The sequence below is a fragment of the Conger conger genome, chromosome 7 (assembly GCF_963514075.1).
Source record: "Conger conger chromosome 7, fConCon1.1, whole genome shotgun sequence".
Classification (NCBI taxonomy): Eukaryota; Metazoa; Chordata; class Actinopteri; order Anguilliformes; family Congridae; genus Conger; species Conger conger.
Genome location: NC_083766.1, coordinates 16,639,538 through 16,661,400, shown reverse-complemented (window position 1 = coordinate 16,661,400; position 21,863 = coordinate 16,639,538). Strand labels below are relative to the sequence as shown.

General features: G+C 36.5%; 1 protein-coding gene across 1 annotated transcript in view; it reads right to left on the bottom strand.

Annotated features, from left to right (window-relative positions):
- The window catches only part of tnmd (tenomodulin), a 69,597-nt gene extending 48,186 nt beyond the window's left edge, over positions 1 to 21,411 (bottom strand). Inside the window, exons 1-2 of the mRNA XM_061250268.1 lie at positions 21,288 to 21,411; positions 11,983 to 12,117 (exon numbers count right to left, since the gene is read on the bottom strand). Coding sequence (XP_061106252.1) covers positions 11,983 to 12,117; positions 21,288 to 21,335 — 183 coding nt within the window. The 5' untranslated portion in view covers positions 21,336 to 21,411. The remainder of the gene's footprint in view (positions 1 to 11,982; positions 12,118 to 21,287) is intronic.
- Positions 21,412 to 21,863: the final 452 nt, after the last annotated feature.

The following is a 21,863-nucleotide window of genomic DNA, read 5'->3' as shown; positions in this document are numbered from 1 at the left end:
TATTAAAGCATTAAAGATTATTAAAGCTCTATGGAGAAGCATTAAAGATTATTAAAGCATTATTAAAGCATTATTTTTCAGTACATTTGTCATTTAGACAAACAATTTTCTGTTTTCAGAACAGAAAATTATATTTTCAGTATTCAAACAAGGCATCTATGTATTTTAAGTCCATCCATTGTAACAAACAGCAAATATACCAACTACCCTGTTTTTCCTGCTTAAAAATGCCAAATGGGTCATATTTTTCCTACGTGTCAATGCATCTACAATGCATTCACAAGTAAACCCATGGGGATTATTTATGGTAAGAAATCAAATTATTCTAACTGCAGTGTTGCATCTTTTATTTTTGAGATGGAAAGATCTCGGTTCACAAGCTGTGTGTTCTGAATGTTCTTTCTGAAAATATTGAGGCTCTGGTGTGATAGTTGTGACTGAAAACTTGACACTGGGGATGACAAAACATCTCCAGGTTTTTGAAAGGAATGAACACTGGCTATTTGAACCAAATAAAAACATAACACAAATACAAAGTGTGACATTTTCTTGGACAATAAGCACAGAATTAAAGATAATTGACTATGGCCTTAAATGGATATGCATGGCTAGCAACAATGCTTAGAAATGCTGTGGTATTGAAATGATCCTAGTATTGAGTGTGTGCCCACTTTATAAGGTACACCTGCACAAATAGTGGTAATGAGCAGGTGGTTCCAACATAATATGTGTATAAAGCAAGCAGACATGGTGATGAGATTTAGTTGCTGTTTAATCAAACATACAGTACTGTGCAAAGATGCTTTCAAAAATAATTGAATGAAAAGTTTCGAAATATCAAGAAATTAGCTATAAAGAGCAGTAAACTGTTAAAAACTAAATCAAATCATTATTTGCTGTGACAACCCTTTGCCTTTAAAACTGCATCAATTTTCTCAGGTACACTGTCCTGTTTTTATAAGAAAATCTATATTATATTAGAGAACCTTTTTTACAAATGAAAGTTTGGAAAACTCAAATTTGCTCATTTATACTGAAACACTAATGCAGAAAACATAAACATCTAAATATATTTTTTTAAATCAAGCCTAAGCTTTTGCACAGTACTTGTATAATCCATTTAGACAGCTGTATATTTACTGAAGTAGTACCTTGCTCAAAGGCACTTAACCTGAATTTCAGCCCACATTTTAGTTACATGCCTCGTTCCCTAATATTATACTACATACTGCCCATTGCCATCCCAGACTGGACAAATGGTTAGCTGGTTAGTTGCAAAAGCAAGCTTAGACTTGGCAGTTGTTCTCCATAGTAACAAACAAGTTTATTTAAATGTTGATGGAGCTAACATCACATATCAAAACATATCCTGACCTTGTGGAATTCCTGAGCAGTGCATTTTGACAATTCTGTTATTTAAGAATTAGGGGAAAACCTGACAACTAAAACAAATCTAGAGGAAGGGAAAATGTATGATGGATGAAAAGTATGAATGCAGTACCAACCATTACTTCAGCTCACTCAAAGGTAGAAGATTTAGACAGATTGTTGCTTATTTGTATGTATTTGTATGTTTTGTGTGCCCAGGGAAATGTCGAAATTGAATAACGTATGTAGCAAAGCACCAAACTCACCGCTCTGCTGTGCCTTGTGCACTGTCCGGAAGCACAAAGAAACAGAGCGAGCTTGGCAACAGCTTTCCGTTGATTTTTCATCCAGAAATGTGTAGACCAAAAGCATTGGGTTGGGAAGTCGAATTTAGATGATGACATGTTAATTTCCTTTCCACTTTTTGCATTGTAAAAATTCATTGCTCATGGCAGGATGAGTTTGCCCATAATACATTGCTGTGTTTCCATGCCCGATTTGAAGGGCAAAACCCTGGCTGCAGGATTCCTGCTGCCTTGTAATACAACCCTGCACAAGATTTAAAAGACAAACAGAATCCAGCCGAGATGTACTGTATGTTGCTTTTTTTCCACTAGTTGTCCTCTTTAAATTAACTAACAGGTTTAACATGTAAAATCAGGGGTGATTATGTACTGACTATGAGAATGAGCAAACTTGCTGTTTGATCATATGTTGGGGCTTCATTGAAATAATCTATATTATTATCAAGAAAGCAGACGAAATTGCTATTTATTTTCCCTTCGAGCTATACTAATCTTTAAACAGTTTATCTATAGAATAAGTCATTATTGCATCCTCATATTGCTGCAGATTAGTGCTGTTAACATCTCCACCACAGGCAGACAGAATTTCGGGACATTAGGAGAATCGGGCTATCGAAATCAGAGTCAATTTACCATAGAACCCTATAGCCAGTGGTGTTAATATAAAATGTCATATAAAATTAGATGGGTATTAAGCAAGACCATGCCAGCTGGGTTCATCAGTATTCATACCAAGCCTGAATATAATATGAAATATATAAACATTCTATTCAAGCCACAGTGGCAGTTTCTGTCACTGTAATGCATTTTCATGCATACCAATAATCAACTAGAGAGCACACCTGAGAGCACTCAATAATGAACCATACTGTATAAGGGTGATTCCACTGATTAAGAAGTGCCAGAGATCACAATCATTAAATGAACTGTCTCAGGACCGCTATCATTGGTACTCCACTATAGACCAGTAGAACTAAACAAGTATTCAAAATGGCATAAATTACAGTGCAGTGTGTAAGTATTTGGACAATTGTACAATTTCTGTTCTTTTGGCTCTGTACTCATGCACATTAGATTTAAAATGCAACAATCAATAATGAGATTAAAATGCAGAGGGGCACCTTTAATTTGTGGTCCATATTGGGTGATTTGTGTTGGAATTGCATCCCTTTTTATAAATAGTCCCTACAAATTTGGGGACCAAAAGAAATTGGACAATTGGATTCTTAGCTGTTTCTAATTAGTCAGGTGTAATCGATTGCATTCTTTGTGCAGGTACAGTATAAGAGAGCTTTTAGTATCTAGTCTTGATTCTAGGCTTTTGATTGCCTTTGGAGTCTGTTATTGGCATTTATTAACATGGGGACCAGAGTTGCGTCAATGCCAGTCAAGGGCGCAATTATGAATAAGAAAAAAAAACAGGGAGTGACATTGGCCAAACAATAGGAAGATAAGTGGAAGTCCAGCTGAATGGCATTTCCGGTATACTGCTAAGTGCTATGCTTGTGGATTTCATCATAGATGGCAACAACAACAATTTCATATAAACAAATTAAGAATTAAATCATTCTACAAATATAAAATTTCAAGGCTCGAGATCATCCACAGATTATCACTTTGCAGCTTTTTGTTGCTCTTTAAACATTTTCGTCATTACAAGTGTACGGTCAGATTTGTGTACCAAATGCAACAACAAATTATTATTTTTTTTTTTCAATTGTGCTTGACATTGGTTACAGGTTGGCATTGATTGGCCACTGATTATACAAATGAAATGAAGTTTATAAATTAGAATCATGCCAGTTAAGTCACATTCTTTCAATCTGACGTGTTGGGACGATAATTTAATAGAAACATACTGTCGGTGGCATTAGGATGGTCCAATTGTCCAATTTCGTCACTATGAAAGGGAAACCATTATTACCAGTTTTAGCCTATCTCTGTGAGCTAAAAATGCAGAATATGAATTTTTACAAACTGAAATCCCATCATATTCAGTATATCATATAAAGCATTGCGTAGTCTGCTTATATTTAGTTTTTGCTGCTCTATTTAATAGGGAGAACTATACTGGAAGTATTGTTCTCGATACATCTTTTTTACCTCCCTATAGGCATACCAAAATAAAGTCGAACATCATCAGCGCATGAAATGGGAAGAAAATGTCTGCATTTGGCATCACTCAACTGCAGAGTTGCTGATCTCATTGAGCAGTAACTAAAAACCTGTCACAATCTAAAATCACATTTCAGCATACCTGTGCTCTGCTCTCAGAATACAATCCTCTTTGTGTTTAACAGTCTTAACTAACAATAGACTGACATTTAGAAATAATGTTGGGGAGATGATGCATATTGGCAATGAGTAACTGCTTCTGATCAACATGCTGCCAGAAAAAGTGACTTGAAAATACATTGGCACAAAGGAGCACAAGGAATCTGATAAGGACACAATAATGTCAGAGTTCATTTTTGCTCACAAAAACCAAAACGTTGCAAAAAAAAAAAACTGCATAATTTGTATCCATTCTCCTAATGGGGAAAACTGCCAAGGAAATACCTATGCACTTTGAAAACCATCATTTAAGTATGGTCCGCAGACAATGCATTAAAAGAACACAGCAGAGGTCAGTTATCATCATAGTTTATAGAAAATAGATGTGGACATTACATTAATTTAGCAGACACTCTTATCTAAAGCAATACAGTATAGAAGAATATGCATAAGTGCATTCCCCTGATTAATATGAACAATAGTGCCAAACCCAGATAACATTAGCATTCTGCAGAAATATGCAGCAACACTACAGCACTTGAACAAATTTACTATGCTAATCAAGACCCAAAATCCAAAATCTAAACACATACAGACTATATCCATTAAAAGCCAAAAGCCAAAAGCCAAAACCCACATAGATATACCATAATCTGAAATAATGCAAAAAGATGAGAATGCTAGGGGAACCGAGATTCAGTTGGTAGTCAACAGCCTGGGTTGGAAAATAGCCAATCATTCTGCTGGCCTAACCATTCTGGGAAATTAATTTGAATAAACTGTTGCTTTAATAACTGTTGATTATGTTTAATACTAACTAATGTCCTTGATTGTAAAAGGTAATTTGGAAAAAACAGCTACATAATGGGACTGAATGCATTCATGGATCATGAGCTATTACAAATGAGTAGCTACATAAAAACTGGACTTCAGCTAACTGCTTTATTCTGAATAAGCAAGTCAGGTGCTTTGAACTGGTTTCTGGAAAAGACTAACTGAGAACTAGTAAGACTCAAAGAGATGGAGAAAAAAAGTGAAAATAACATTCTGCAACAAATCTCAGCAGATTTGAATGACTGATTTATCTGCTACTAAGCCTCAAGAGACATACACACACTGTGGAGAAAAAAATATTTTGGGCAAAACTTATCTTTTAGACAGACATATACATAAACACAGCTTCTCAAACAGGTAGCAATTCTGCCATACACTGTAGATTGTAAACAATCAGAACAATAAGAGAAACAAACAACAGAATTCCCCCATGTTCAAACGGTATGAAGCAAGCAAAAAAAAAAAATCTACTTTGAGCTAGGAGGGGGTAGGAACCAACTCTTTGCTTGCAATGTGATGCATGCAGGGATAAATGATGCAAACTCTAAATCTTCCCCAAGCTTCTGTAACACCATATGTTTGCAAGTAATTAAAAAAAGGTCCTGGGTGGGGTCATATTGAAATACAATTCACTGAACAAATTACCTTTCCATTGAGGTTTATGCAAAGTGGGGTTCTGGGGACCACTCTTCCAGAAGTTGTCACCGAAGTGGAAGGGGGGGACAGATTTCCACAGACAATCTTGAAGCATTGACTTAATTTGCGAGGAAGGTAAATCAATCAAAACTGGGCACCGAGCAAAGAGCTCAGTATTGAAATTAAGAGTTTACAAAGAAGGTGTTAGGAGAAATCTCTCCAGAGAGGATGGATAAACTCAGCAGTCAATTATGTAAAATGTTCTGTGAAAACAACAGCAAGTTATTGTACACACAAGTCATAACATTCGGGCTCTACTTTTTTGCTAAAACAGCCTGTTCCTTTTTTCAATATTTTTCCCATTAAACTGTTCTTTTTCTTTGAGTGACCACCAGACTGTGGAACATTTGATTCTATTTTGATTGCAGTAAGTAACCAGAGAACATCCCTTAAACTCCCCGTTAAAAGTAGACTGAAAGCCTCGGTAAGCCTTAAAGTGCATTTGGTAGCCCATCGTTTTTACAGTCCACTGACACAGTTGTCACAGAAAATTAGGTGCCACACGACTCTGATCACAGTTTAAAAAAGATGTCTGCTCCTTGTGATATAGTGTTTAGCAAGGACAAAGTACAAGACATAAAGCCATCAATCCCTATGTAATGCCAGGGTGGAAAGCATCCTTCGGGGAAGCAGTTGAACTACTCATTGTGAGTAGTGGAGAGTGGCAGTGTAGCTTAATGGTTAGTGAATTGGGCTTGCAACTCCATCAATCAATCAATTAATCAACCTTTATTTAATAGTCAGAGGACACATTGAGAGAATGAATCCTCATTTACATTGGTGTCGAGACAAAACGCATTTAAAAGAGCAACAATAAAAAGCGAAATATTTAAAATGATTAAAATATTAAATCAAAACAATCATAAAATAATTTAAAATAATACAAAAATAAAATACTGAATAGAAATTAAATAAATGCCATGAGTAATTATATATCACAAAGGCAATTATTAAAAAAGAGAAAAAACAATTACACTCCATAGGAACTAAGGCTAAGATCAGAGACTTACAATGTCCAAGAGGTAGAACGGTGTAAAGTTTCAGTTCAGGGTTTCAGGCACATGAATTCTAAAAGCACTTTTACCCAGCTCAGAACAAGTTTGAAGACCTTGAAAAACTAGACAATCTTGGGAAAGTGTGCAACATGGCAGATCTTTAAAAATGAAAAGCAAAGTGAGGTAAAAGGGCAATTTGTGAAGGAGGGCTTTATAAATAAAGATACAAATGGTGATCTCTTCTTACAGAGAGAGAGCGAGAGAGAGAGTGATGAGTGCTCTCTCTAGTCCCTAGTAATACATCTAAGCGCTGAATGATAAACAGCATCTCATGGACACAGAGTAGTCAATCTGCATGTCTGTAAATAACATCCGCATAATCAAGGACTGAAAGAAAAATAGATTCAATTAACTTATTTGTGATAAACGTAGGGAAGCAAGATCTGTTCCTATGTAAGAAGCCATTCTTCACTCACCGCTTTTTACAAGATTGTTTGTATGGAATTGAAATGTGAATTTCTCATCAATCCAAAAGCCTTGGATAAATTTATAATGGGGAACGCTTTCAATAAGAGTACATATACCATCTAGAGTGGTTATTGTCTGCCTGGTGATCGTCATAATCACATGTTGTTCTAGTGAATAACATGCACTGTTTGATCACTACATTACATTAAATTACATGAATGGCATTTGGCAGACGCTCTTATCCAGAGTGACGTACAGTTGATTAGACTAAGCAGGAGACAATCCCCCTGGAGCAATGAAGGGCCTTGCTCAAGGGCCCAATGGCTGTGTGGCTCTTATTGTGGCTATACCAGGGATCAAACTGCTGACCTTGCGGGTCCCAGTCATGTACCTTAACCACTGTGCTCCAGGCCGCCACTAGTTAAAACAAGTTTAAGATTTTTGAGTGTCATTTGCAAAACAACAAAAGCATGCAACGGTAGATAACTGTATCTTCTGTGTAAAGATGAAAATTACAGTAATCTGAAAATGTCATTTATGGTAAACAATGGTAAACAGCACTGGACCCAATATAGACCCTTGAGGAACTTGAAAACATTTAAAAACTCCAGGCATGACACAGCATCTAGTCTGATAAGTGACAGTCTGCGTAACAACATGGAATGGTCTACTGCAGTGATTCTCAAACTCTGGATTACCCCTGTGCATGCTGGTTTTCATTCCAACCATATTGAAGGCCTTAGAAAAGTCAACAAAAACAGCAGCACGGTGAAGCAGGCACAATATAATTTATGACTAAGGTTGTGGCAGTAATGGTGCTATGCATAGCCCTGAACCCAGATTGTCAAGCCATGATTGTCAGTTTCATTCCCAGGTACGCTTGAACAAGGTACTCATAATCAAATATATAACTTTATCAATGGATGGTATGTAAAAAAAAGAAAGAAAAAAAACAGTAAAAATTGTCCAAGCAACTGCCTTTGGGAACCTGCAATTGCAACTGACAACTGTAATATCTCCCAACTGATTTCTTTCTTTATTGCTACTCCAACAATCAGCCAATCTCGAAACATGACCACCATTTTATCTCCTCAAAGGCTTTCCTTAAGTACGAGAACTAAACCATTGAAACTGCCTACGGTTTAAGCTGTGTTTGCAGTATATGACTTATATTTTAGTATGCACTCTAATTGTATAAATGGCTTCTAATTTAAATCAGAAAAGGACAATGTTTACAAACGTTATAAAAGCATACATGTATCACTGCATTTTTCACTTTACACGTAATAATATATCTGTGCGCGTTTCCTTTCACTTGTGCATGAATGCTGCGTATGTTCTTTATTTTTTCTTCTGAAAATAGGTAGGCTATAATAAAATAATTTATTTCATGTCACTATAACGCAATCAAAGAACAATAAACTGAGTGCTTTAATGAAATGCGCATACACTTCTGCTCATGGGATGTAATTGATTGATCGCATGCATTACGGTCGTAATCTGAGATCTGACCACCTGCAAGAACTGAATGCTGTCATGCTTTCCCGTAGGTGGTGGTTTGTTACTCTATAAGCTGTGTAAGTGGCTCCAGATCAGATCATCTGCTGAATGCCTAATGTAAATGCAAATGTAGTGAAGGCTTTATATCCATACATTTTATACTACTATTTTATTGTACATGAAAAAACCTCTCAATCCTCATCACGATATATGGTCATATTTAAAATGAGCCACTTCGTCTACTTCAGTAATGCATTTCCAATTTATGTGAAATACATACATAAATGCATTGTAAATATATTTATCAGATATCTCAAATACATTGAAATGTATTATTGCATTAATTATCCAATTATTCTAAATCTTTACTCAGTCTTTTGGCAGAATAAGCTGCGCTGTGCATAATATCACTGTTCTTATGGCACATTCATAAACAAAACCATTATGAAAGGATTTTAAATGATGGCAGGGTCCACTGTTCGAAGAAACAATTTAAATAATTCATGAATTCTCCATTTTCTTGCAGGCACTATGAAAAATATTTTCTGCTCAGTATCTCGTTATAACAAGAAACTTTTCTCATCATAACAAGAAATGTATCATTAAAACCAGATCATTTTCCTGTAACAACATACCAATGTATCTCATTATAATAATAAGAAACTTGTTTTGAAGGGATGACACGTTGATTACTCATTGGTACAGTTTATTGACATCACCGGGTTATTAGTACCCTGCTAGCACTCTCCTGGGATTATAGAGACCTGTTCTGACAGAGAAATGTTCATTTTCTAGCTACTGCTATCAATACACATAGCCAGTTGAAAATGATATACAGAACAGTTCAGTGAAGGCCAATAATTAGGAGGGTCTTCTAACGCATAGTGTAAGCATACGGTACTTATCACAGCAGCATGTAAAGTGCTCCAGGATCACTATATATCTCAACCCAGGACTAAAGTAAAACTTGTATATGAGCCATTTTCCAAACTACTGGCTATCAGTGAATTATCTTTGAATCATTTTCAACCGGCTATGTATTTCTCATTATAGTTTCACATTATAATGTAATCCTTTTCCCATCAGGGATATATGGTTATGTCCGTATAACAAGAAAGGTATCTTTTTACAAGAAAAGTGTATAATTATAATGAGAGAAGTTTCTTTAATAATAACATACTGAGGAAAAAATATATTTTACTGTGACAGCAACGTGTTTCTGTAATTTTGTGCCATTAATGAACATAAATAATTACTAGTATTTATTTTTCTCTGGGAAACATGTCACTTAGCTGCCATTCCTGGCAGAATATTTGCAAGTCAAATGAATTTATTGCAAAATGTGTTGATTTTGTCTCCGTATGTGTGTGCACAAGCACAATTATCTGTGCATCATACGCTGGAATAAAGAACAGCATTCTGCTTTTCACATTACATACCGCAGCTCCAAAAACACAATTCATGCACAAGCCCAAAAACATATTGAACAACATAATATATCACTTCATGCTGCCAGGGCAAGAGCAAATATGAATTTATCTCCCAAAAAGACCCAATCAATTCATTTTCTCATTTCCGCCAGAGCTTTTATCGCTGGCCAAGAGACGGCAGTGCTCATCCAGATAGCTTACATGAGAAGGGAGGAAGTGGAGGGAACACACAGACTTAATAATGCTGTTTGTATTTGGAATTATTGATTTGAGTTCAGCTCTGGTCTTGAGCCGGTTTGTTTAATGCCCAAATGTGGTTTGAAGAAATGAAGTGCAGAAAAACTGTACTTGAGCAGCACTGTGCAAGTGCAAGATGAATGGCCAAGTTGGGACTACGCTCCAATTATTAGGGGAGAACGATTTAAATTCGGGCGAAGCTGATAAATTGGAATGAAATCCAAGTGTCAAAATGGCCAATAGCAATTACGGGTCGACAGGCAGTGGAAACCGGCTGGAACAGTGTCAACAATTTTACCGAGCTACTGCCTAGATGCATCGAATAAGAGCAGAACTGACAGATCTAATAATGAATAAGACAGGAGACTCTTGTGAATGCTTTGCCACAAACCAAATTGCTTGGCAACCGTTAATTAAGTTTATCTAACCAAGTAGTCACATTGTATGTGCATGCTGTCAAGGGTAAATATTTTGTTTAAAGATAGAGAGTTATTCAAGTGACACCAATTTCGATCTCACCGCTGGCAGGTTTATTGACAACTGTCTGCACTATGTGGGATATGGTACACTGTTTGAACAGCAATGCAATAATGTTTGCATGAATATATTTCTATTGCCAAAATGTTAAGAGTTAAGAGTTACAGAATAAGGTTAAACTCTTCTTCGAAATATATTGGGGAATGGTCATGCTGAATTTGTAGTAATCACAGAAAGCCAATTTGAGAAATCCAGCACCTTGTTTATACCACTGTGTTTATACCCTAATTCTGTGTCATAAAACCAGGGATTTGGCCCGAATTCTTTGTTTTCTAAACCATGTGGTTTACAACTTGAACAAACCAAAGAGATGGGATAGCTCACGTTGTGACCAATCAACACGATTGACTTTGTGCATTCACATATTTGTAAATGTTGCTGCCATAAAGATCTAAATGTCCAGCACAGCATCGAATTGGGGCTAGGTCTATCAGCTAACAGTAGACCGTAGCATTGTCAAAAAATGTACATGTATAAAAATATTTTGGTAACGTTAGCTATAACAAACCACAGGTTAATAGCGAACTTTAGACTAGTGAACTTAGCAAAACCATCACATCATTAGCTACTGGACTTGGTGCCTAAATATTTTATTGTGTTATTGGTAAACTCTGCAACAGTAAAAAATATTCTGTTGTTCTATTCGGACTCTTGGAGCTGAGTCTATATCGTGTAACTATGCCAATCAGAAATCCTGTCAGCCTCGTCCTGCTTTCTGGGGAGTTGTAACTAGAAATGTTGATGCATGGTCACAACGAGGTGTGTGGAGAAGCAAGGAGTGGGGGATATGTCTCTTTCTCTGTGGGCAGGGCCAACGGGAGCATTTCTATAAATGCTTTCACAACAGTGCAGCCATTGAGAAAGCTGCCTACTGCTACTCCAATATAGCAGGACCTCCGATGCAGTATTTAATCACTATTTAATGTAAAGAACATGTCAATGTCAGACTGAATATACATACCTGAAACTAATAGACAATCGTTAGCAACTGTTTGCACTCCTTTCTTTTTTGTGTCAACTGCCTTGTGCCTTTTGATTAAAACACTACATTTACTAATTAGACATTTTTACACAATTATCCATTTGAATCTGCCCTCACATGCAATAATGAATTAAAAATACAATCCGGATAAATGCCACATCTGGCATTTGTGAGCGATAGCAAGCTTTATGCATTTTTGTTCTGCGGTAACATGGATATCAATATCCCTAGGATCAAAGTAGAATTTTGGAGCTATTTGGTCTGTATCTTTGTGTGGGTGGTTGTGATTTCTTCAGATCTGAGATTAATCTCATTTTGTTACACAGGAAATTAGAGAGGAGTGAAATATGTTTTACCCGTCCGGGGCTGGCAGACCAGAACTGCTTCATGCTGAACACACAGAGGGTCAGAGACAGGAGTAGCAGGCTCAGTACAATCGCCCCCAGATGGTAGCCACGGTACCTGCTCTTCTTCTCCGTCCCAACTTCAACCTTCCAGGACAAGGAAGGAAAATATAATGCGCATTTAGCTATCTTCATAAGCAGATGCTTTTTGAAAAATGAAGTATTACTTTCCTTGAGGTTACTACAGTACTCACGCCCCCAACCAATTATGAGATTAGCTCTCTGTAGGCCCTGTAGGAACTTAATCTAGTGGGGAATAAGTGATTAATATTTCCAATTTAATACATGTTATACATTGTTTTCACTGTTGCAATTCATGGGTGCATTAAGTAGGTAAATTGATTTGACATGCACCACACGAGATTGGATCTCTCCCTCTACATTGTGTAATAACTAGAATGAAGTACAGTAGTAACCATCCACCGACACTGCAGGAAGAATCGGTTAATACCACCTTTGTTATGATTTTCTCAATCTAATTCCTAAATTTATCTTGCTTATTGGTTTCTCACCTAATGATCCATAGAGGGAAAACAAATTAAATTGAATCGGATACAAGAACTGCAACAAATATGCATTAATTTCAGTAATGAGCCACCTTATAATACCTGCACAGTATCACACAAACAATATGCCTTGCTGAGCATTTTGTAAATATATAACCCTGTGAACACCAATAAAAAAACTATATTCACAAACAGAACACAGTGACAGTGTGAAGTCATTAACAAGATGGTTGCAATAGAGTATTACTAATTAAAATATAATTTATTCTCCAGTTCACATGTGAAGGTTTTGTTTTGTTCAATGAGAAGTACATTTACCTAGCATGTTGTCTACATTAGACATGCCTCTCTAGCTATTAGGACATTTCTGAATACACCAATTATTTTTTATTTATAATTTGACAGAAAGAGCTAATTTGTATTGACACACATAGTATGCTTACGTACATATTTAAACAACTTCTGGCGTCAGTTTCTCACTATAGTGATTCATAATGGTTGAATTTTTCCTGCATCACATGATCTAGTGACACTTTTTCTTAATGTCTATCGAACCATTAACAGAGCACAGTTTTAAGGCTGGTTTGACGCATTGGGGAGTGTGTTTTCTCATATTGCCAACTGTAAAAAAACAGTATTTTATTACTTTTTATTCATTTTATTCAGTGACATGATGAATGCACTCTGAGGTTATCAGTATAATATAATTTATAGCGTGACAATTTTTTAAAACCTTCATCTCGTTTATATACCCATGGCTATAGCATTTTTTTTATTTTATTCAAAGGCAGAAAACCACCAAGATGGATTAATCTGCCATTGAGGTATGACGGTTTGTAGATGGAAGGATTAAATGAAACATGAAATAGAGTGATAACAGAAAAATTTAACTGGGCTAATATGAGTAGCATTTCAATTTTCTCATTGCATATACATCTCATGCTTCACAAGAAATTATAGATACTTTTGCTTAACATTCCCCCAAATTCTAGCTGCACTCCTTATCATGCTGGTGTTCGATTAACAAAAGAACAGTGACAAAAATAAAGTAATATTTTGTGCACATACTCGGTTTTTTTCAGCTTATTTCATTTTATTCACTTGCATCCATTACATTATACCGTACAGAGACATGCAATACAATTGATAGCTGGCAAGATGACAATGACAACCGCTTGATAGTCTGACACAATATTACAATATTGACAGCAGAAGCACCAGCCACACAAAGTGCAGCATTTACAGCGCTTTAATTGGCATACTTATTCCATGAAAAATTACATAGGGGTGCCTGTACATCCATCCCCAAAACAAAATAAAAGTTTCCTCAGCTTGGTTTTGAAAGTTTAAACTTACACATTTATAAGTGACAGCTTTTCTGGTGGGGTGTGTGTGTGTGTGTGTGTGTGTGTGTGGGGGGGGGGGGTCTCAGAGGATGGCACTGAGAAGACGCATAAGAGCATGAAATACAGCGAGCTTCCTTCAAGATCTTCCTAAAGCAGGCACTCTACCCCCGTAGCTGGAATAAATTGTGAGTGAGACTATCCCGTTCATTCTGAGAAAATAAGGGTTCGGAAAGAACGTGTGAAAAAAGGCACTAATGAATCTTGGTAATGATGTGCTGTTCCAGGACTTCGGTTTAGAAACAAAATGTCTTTGTCAGTCAATCACTTTTCATTCCCAAAGGGGAATAGGGCCTATTGTTCTCCAGGAGACTTTACTGTACATTTACTAGACTGATAGATATTGCACAAAGCAGAACTGCTCTAAAAAGCCATCCATACTAGCATGTATTGAGGACTACCAGTGAGGTCAATCTTATTAGGCATCCCACACATTAAGCACGGCAATTTATCCAGGAAGGAACAGTTAAACCAATGAAACGGAAATAAACAGAAATGTGGATACTGGCCAGGATGACTATAGCCTTGAGATTTTCAGCCTCTTTTTCACCTTGACTGTGAACCCACACAAATGTTGTCCAGGCAGCACCTGCTTCTTAGCCTTTGTCCTCATCTGCACAACTAGGAATGGATATGAGTAATGGATTGATGGGTTACTTGTCAGACACGTGCCTACCCAATCTTTTTCATGTTCTCATAAAGGCAATACATGTACAACTATATGATGTTTACTAACCAAATATGACAAATATAGCAAATATATATTTTCAAAACATGTTTTGATTACAATTGCGTGTTTTGTTGCTAAGCAGTTGTGTAAGCGGGATGTCCGAGGGGATGTGAATTATTTTATTTTATTCATTTTATTTTAATCTATTGCACAAATGTACAATTCAGGACAGTTATACAGAACAAATATTTAATCAATCAGCAGGAGAGGTTTGGAAACCCCAGGGGGCTTTTGCTAGAACCTCATCTATATAACATGTTGAAAGTACTAAAATCTGACTAGATAACAGGGACTTTTGAAACTGTTAGGGAAGGGGAAGATACAACGAAATAATTACGTGTGTTCCACAGCCAGGGAATTTCATTACAAACTGACTATGACTCATGGGGAAGATGAAAATGTTTTGCCTACCTTGTCATATGTGAATGGATGTCAGAGTTAACCTTGAAGAAATTATTAAAACATATTGGTCGACTTTGTGGGAGAGACATGACTTCACACATAAAAATGCAGGTTTGTAATTTATTTATGTTATATTAAAATGTGTTTTCTGAAGCCACATTGATGTTTATATAGGATGTTGTTGTCATTAAGGTGCTTTAATATTCTATTACCATTATTTCTATTATACCAGCTTTTCAAAAACCTTTGATAAACAGGGGAGAATGAGGATTGGTCAGTATTTTGTAAGGAACTGGAATGACCCAATTTGGACAGGGGAATAACCTTGGCAGTTTTTATGTCTTTTGGAACCACACCAGTTACCATGGAGACCTTAATCAGATGGGTGAGAGGCTCAATGATCTGATGAACTACTTTTCAATAGAAGTGCTTATTACCTTTTTTAGCAGAAGGCACCCAGAAATTGAATTGACTGTGTGTAGCATGGTATTGATTGTAAGTACTGTTATTGAGCATTTATGGAACAGACTTATTATAGAATATTTTATGAACATGTGAAAGTTGCAGCAGTTTCACTCTGTTTTTAACATTAGTATAGCCAACCTTATCAAGTTCATTTTTCCCAACATGATCTTGTGGTCCAAAATGAATGACTGTCTTATTCTGGACGATTTGCATCTTTACTTAAGCAAGAGAACCATGAAGTACAAGCATAATCTTGGTGGCTTTGTGTAAGAGCATTACAGAAGTTTTAGCTTGATCAAGGAGACTCGCATTTTGATATAAGAAATTCAATCAACCATTTATTTCAGTAATAGTTCCGTGAACCATGAATTTGCCACTGAGGTCGTTATCAAGTAAGCATCCAAGATATTTAGCATTTGTCTCGTTTACTATTTCTTTACCATGGAATATCACTGCCTTTATCTCTGATTCATTTACGAGTTCCAAAGAGGATAGATTCGGTTTTATCAGGATGAATGGTGATTTATAGAACTGGAGATTATGGGTAAGTATTTCGGCAATAATCTTTGACTCTTGATCAGAGCTGTATCATCAGAAGATCAGAAGATCATGTAAGAACTTTACAATTTACGCTAGGAGGTAAATCATTTATATAGCACAGAAATAAGATGCTTCCTTGGGGAACACTGCAATCAATGCCGAGGGGCAACATTTGGACACCATTTACCTCAACAACTTGCTTCCTCTTACTGAGATAGGATTTAAACCACAGAAGTGAATTAGGATTAGCACCTATTTCTCTAAATGTATCGCAAAGGATAGCATGGTTAACAATATCAAAGGCTTTTTGCGCATCGACAAGAACCATTCCAGTGAGATTACCTTTACTTGTTTCAGTTTTAATGTCACCTTGCAAGTTTATAAGGCTGGTGTCTGTTGAGCCCCTAAAACCAGACTGAAGATTGTAGAGGATGACATTGACTAAGAGAAAATCATGTCGTAGAACATTTACAACAGATTCAAGGATCTTAGATACATATGGTAAAATACAGGGTGATAGTTCCCCATCTCATTCTTTTTGTACAGGGGCTTAACTTAAGCATGTTTAAAGTCATCTGGGAAAGCCCCAGACTTAATTGAGATGTTAATAATGCTGGTAATAGGGATCTTTAAAACTGATGAGCCATCTTTGAAAGATTTTGCAGGAATGAAGTCAAGTCAAATAAACCCTTATTAGGGTTTATCTTGTCTAATCTTTTGAAAATATGTACTTCCACAGTACTGATTCTTTTTTAAAAAGGTGTTCGGTTGCACTTTCTATTCCTTATAAAAAGTTTTTAAATTATGTGAAGAAGTTCTAAAGAGACCTTTGCCAACAGGGAGCTTATTTACAAGTGAAATGGCAACACTTGTAAAAAAGGAATTCATTAATTTGGCTACTTGAAAAGGTTTGTGATATGAATTCTCATTTGTTTCAAGAACAATTTTAGCATAAGCAGTTTTAGGTTTTTTGAAACCAAAACTATTTAAGTGCTTCCACATTTTTGCATTCATTAACTTTATTTTGGAAATAATTTGACTTTGCATGCTTGATGTCTCTCTGGATCTTTTTAAGTTAAATGAAATATTTATTGAAGACATCTTTGTTTCTTTTGTCCTTGCTGAAAGAGTAAAGATATTCATCATGTTATCATCAATTATTTTTCATGTAACCTATACAACATATATAAATACCATAATATAAATTGTATAGCCTACCCATAAAAACTGGACCTGAATAGCATGATTTGGAATGGGAGTGTATTAAAGTAAATCAAACATGGTAATGTCACATTGATAACTTGACTATTTTTAGTCCAATTAAATAGCATTAATGAGAAAATTGTCATTAATAATGTTATGTCCTAATGCTCTGTATTCTTTTTATTGTGTGTGTTGCGTGTGTGTGTGTGTTGACAACACTGTGTTGCCGTGCTTGTTTCTGTCTCCCCTGTATGTGGATGTCACTGTTCCAGAGATCTACGTTGGAGGACGCACTCACGATGCACTCAGCTGTATCTCGGGCCTTCCCTGGAGGGCGCCATGCATGATCGCCGGGACAACCCTTTGAATGATGCCTGTTTTGACGATGCAGGCAGCATCACAGAGCACCATTTAAAAATACTAAAGGGCATCTTTTTACGTTAGTCTACCACCGACTGCTGATCTGCTAACCTAACTGCCGCTGCTTAGGTCTAACTTCTACTGCTTTGTTTTCTATAGCTTGCTTGCAAACTGTAGCCTATGCGTTACTTAGTTATAGGAAACGATTTAGGATTAGAGTAGAGGTTTTAAGGACATTTAAAGATGACCCCAATTCCAATACGAGGGTTTGGGGGACAGACTTTTAAACCGACGGCCATTTCCATCTCTGCTGTGGGTTTCCATCTCCCACTAATTACCCGGTGAGACCCTGCAACCCACACTAAGCTTTTATATAGCTTTTATATTTTATATATTAGGTTTTTTGCTTACTCCTTGCTTTGCTGTTGATAAACGCCTGCTTGCTTTTTAACAGATCACATTTCACCCGACAGGGTCTTATTTCAAGATGTGGTTATAGTTGAAGTGGTTTCATGTTACGGCGACTAGTGTTCACCTGACTATTGTAATGAAGGTGGATTTTGGGTCGTAAACCACCACCAGACCACTTCGCAGATGATTATTGGGCGGGTGTTCGGGATTCTTTCCGTAATTATTTAGTTTGTGGAATCTTTTGTTTTAATATTAGTAGTTATTATATTTAGTTAAAAAAAAACATTTGGAATGAAAATGGTTATCGTTTAATGATAATGCAATAAGTCCTCACATTTTGAGCACTTCATTTTTCAGTGTTGATTGGCATGTGACGTGAAACTCCACAACGATTGATCAGCTACTCAGGTCTTTAGCAGGAACGTGCATAGCAAAGACATTTATTGCTAAGTTCCTCTTAAGATTCTGTCTATCGAGTGTGTTGGGAAACCCACATTATAAACATTGTTAACACACTCTATAAACCAAATATCCAACATTATTGGGATATTTCTTTTTGGTTTGAATTTAGTTTCCGAGTCCTGCACTTTGGTCTCCCATTAAATATTTAATCGCTGGTCTTTTTTGAATGTCTTCAGGTTTCATGAGCATTTTGGGAGGAAACAAGCTGGGGTGAGGTATTTTCCTTCATCCATTACCTTTGTGACTGTTATTTGTCTGTGTTTGTAACCTGAGTTTCTAATTCTTCAAAATCTATTGAATTGGAATTTAGCATATTATGCGATCACTCAATCTGTGGAAGAATTTAAAATCACAATCCATATGCATAACTGCAGGTACTTGCACCAGAATGGCTGCACTAAGCACAAGACTCTCGAGGCTGTACGCCACAATAATAATGATGCATTGCATAGTACAATTCTAATGGAAAATTCTGTGCTCTAGCCATGCAGGATTTTTTTCTCTTGCTCAGCTGAGGCATGTGTGTGTGCAAGAGCGATGGTGGCTGCCTTGGCACACTTCTAGGCCCTGGAAAGATATATTAAGCAAAGAAAGAATACAGGGGGAAAAACAGTTTGAGATTTTTATCCGGGTCTGGAAAAAATGTGACTCTGGGCACATTCATTCCAAGACTGGATCGGGATGGAAACTTGAATGAGGAACAAACTTCTGTCGGTATGGAATTTGAATTCCACAAAAGAGTGTAGGCGACTGACAGTGAAGTAATACAAAGCCAGTTTATGGCTTAAATATTGCATGCTGTTTCCCCAGCAATGAATTATGGAGGGAGTTGAGAGGGATATCCAGGAACTACTATTCACACTGTAGGGAACAGTTATTCCTGACTTCTGTGCCTCGTGCATAAATGCAAAATAGATCAACACAGTGGTAGTGCCGCAACAATGAAGCATAACTCTACAGTGCTGCAAATAGTGGTGCAAGAAATTATTTAAAAAAACATCATTGCTGATGGGTTGTTGCCACAAATGTCTGATTGAGTTATTCAGTGTATGCAACCTTGTGTCTTATAAGTTTAATAAAGTTGAATTTAAGATTTAATTTTGTTGCAGTTGCAGGCCAAAATTAATGTTCCAATATACACATTTTTTACATAAATAAATGGTATTTTAGAAGAAGTTATTCGATAAACAACCTTAAAACTGTCTGGTGCCTCAGTAGATCTTATTCCTTGCTATTCTCATTGTTGGTTCCAGATGTTGTTGACGGTAACTTGATGTTGCAGATGCTTTTTCCATCACAGCATTTCATACTGTTAAAATCTGCAGTAGTGCTTTCCAGTAAAAATTGAGAGGATGAAATATCAGGATGTGCTTTCTAATGTGGGAAAAGCTCTCTCTTGGCTCTCATGACATGAGTGTGTGTGTCTGTGCGTGCGCGCACGTGCATGAGTGAATGTGTGTGTGTGTTGTGCCATAATGCAATATTTCTTTTATTTAACAAATACTGTAGGGAACTTCTTCAGTATATGAAATCTAAAATAACACCTGTAAAGTTTGTTCACTCACTGAGTACTTTATTAGGTATTTATTAGACTCTGTTTTTTTTACTTATTGGTCTTCGTGTTGTGTGTTCAGAGATTCTCTTCTGTGTACCACTGTTGTAATGCATGGTTGTTTGTGTTACTGGCACCTTCCTGTCAGCTTTGACCAGTCTGGCCATTCTCCTCTGACATCTCTCATTAACAACTGCTGCTCACTTTTATGTTTTTCATACCATTCTCTGCAAACTCTAGAGACTGTTATGCTTGTTGTGTGTTTCTGAGATACTCAAACCACTCCAATAAGCATTCCACGGTCAAATTCACTTCGATCACATTTCTTCCCCATTCTGACATTTAGTCTGAAAAACAGTTGGACCTCAGGACCATGTCTGCTTTTATACATTTTGCTGCTGCCACATTATTGGCTGATCAAATATTTGGTATAAATATTTATCTGGTGTACATTTATATGATTCATTCTTAAATGAATGAATTCCATGAAGTCTTGAGGTTTTGTTTTGCTATCCTGAGCAGCATCACAGCCAGGTGTAAAGACGAATATTTGAAATGTATTAATTTATTAACAGCTTTATTTGTTAATACATTAACAGCTTGATCACTAAATCAAGAGTCAAGCATTCTTTAAATAGGAGCTTTCAGTTCCCTGAGCTGCTTGGCTCACTTTTTAGCCTGCTGCTTGGATGTATTTCAAAAATACCAGTCCTTTTTGTTAAAGTCATTAGCCACACCCACGCACCCACACACACGCACAGACACACACATACACGTACACACACGCACATGCACCCACACATACACACACACACACACACACACACACACAAGAAAGTGCCTCAAAAGAATTAATATTTCTCCCACAGTGATCGCATTATAGTGTATTTAAGAGACACAATGTGCAATTAAGCATCATTAGTCGTAATAAACTTGCTATTTTATCTTCCAGATTTCCGATTTACCACACAAGACAGATTTTACAAAAATAACACACACAAAGGCAGCATTTATATATCATATATATTTGGCATTTTGTATTCATGTCTTTAGATTTCTTTTCTCATTCAATACATTTCAATAGTAAACATTAGAATAACACTGCAGATAATCAGATACATATGGTAGCTATAATAGCCACGCCAACTGAAACGAACAAATAAACCCATATAAATTATTTTCTGTTATTATGCACTTCTGGAAATTGTATGAATTGTACTCACATCTTTCCAAAGAACCTCCTGACTGTTTGATTGGCAGTTTAGTGCCATGCTCCTGTCCTCGTGGATGTGGCTTTCTGAAGACACAGCACTGCTCACTGAGACAGAGTATTATGTACCTTGATCAGTGCAGGACTGTGCTCAATGGGAGGGTGCTTTCAAATGGGATAGTGATTCCAAAGCTCTAGTGATCTCCACCATACGCTAAGCAGATGTGGTCCCTTGCCCAGGAATTTGGTGCAAAAGCTTTTTTGTTCTTTCCCTGGCAAAATAATATTGAGGTAGTACTCAGGATTTCAAACACTAAGCAAAATATTGAAATGAGAGAAGTGTAAATTGTGGCACAGAGAAATAAATGAAATAGAATTGCATTTGAAAATTACCTTGATTGAGCTGTGCTTGGTACATTCAGATAAACTCTTTCACCAAGTCATTTTCAATTTCTCAATCAAACAAGCCCTTTTAAAAGCCTGCCTGAAATTATTATTGTTAAATGCAAAATACTGTTGAAACAGGTTTATAAAGAATAAATGGATACTGTATAAGCAGTTTATTTGAACAGATCTTGCACAAATCAAC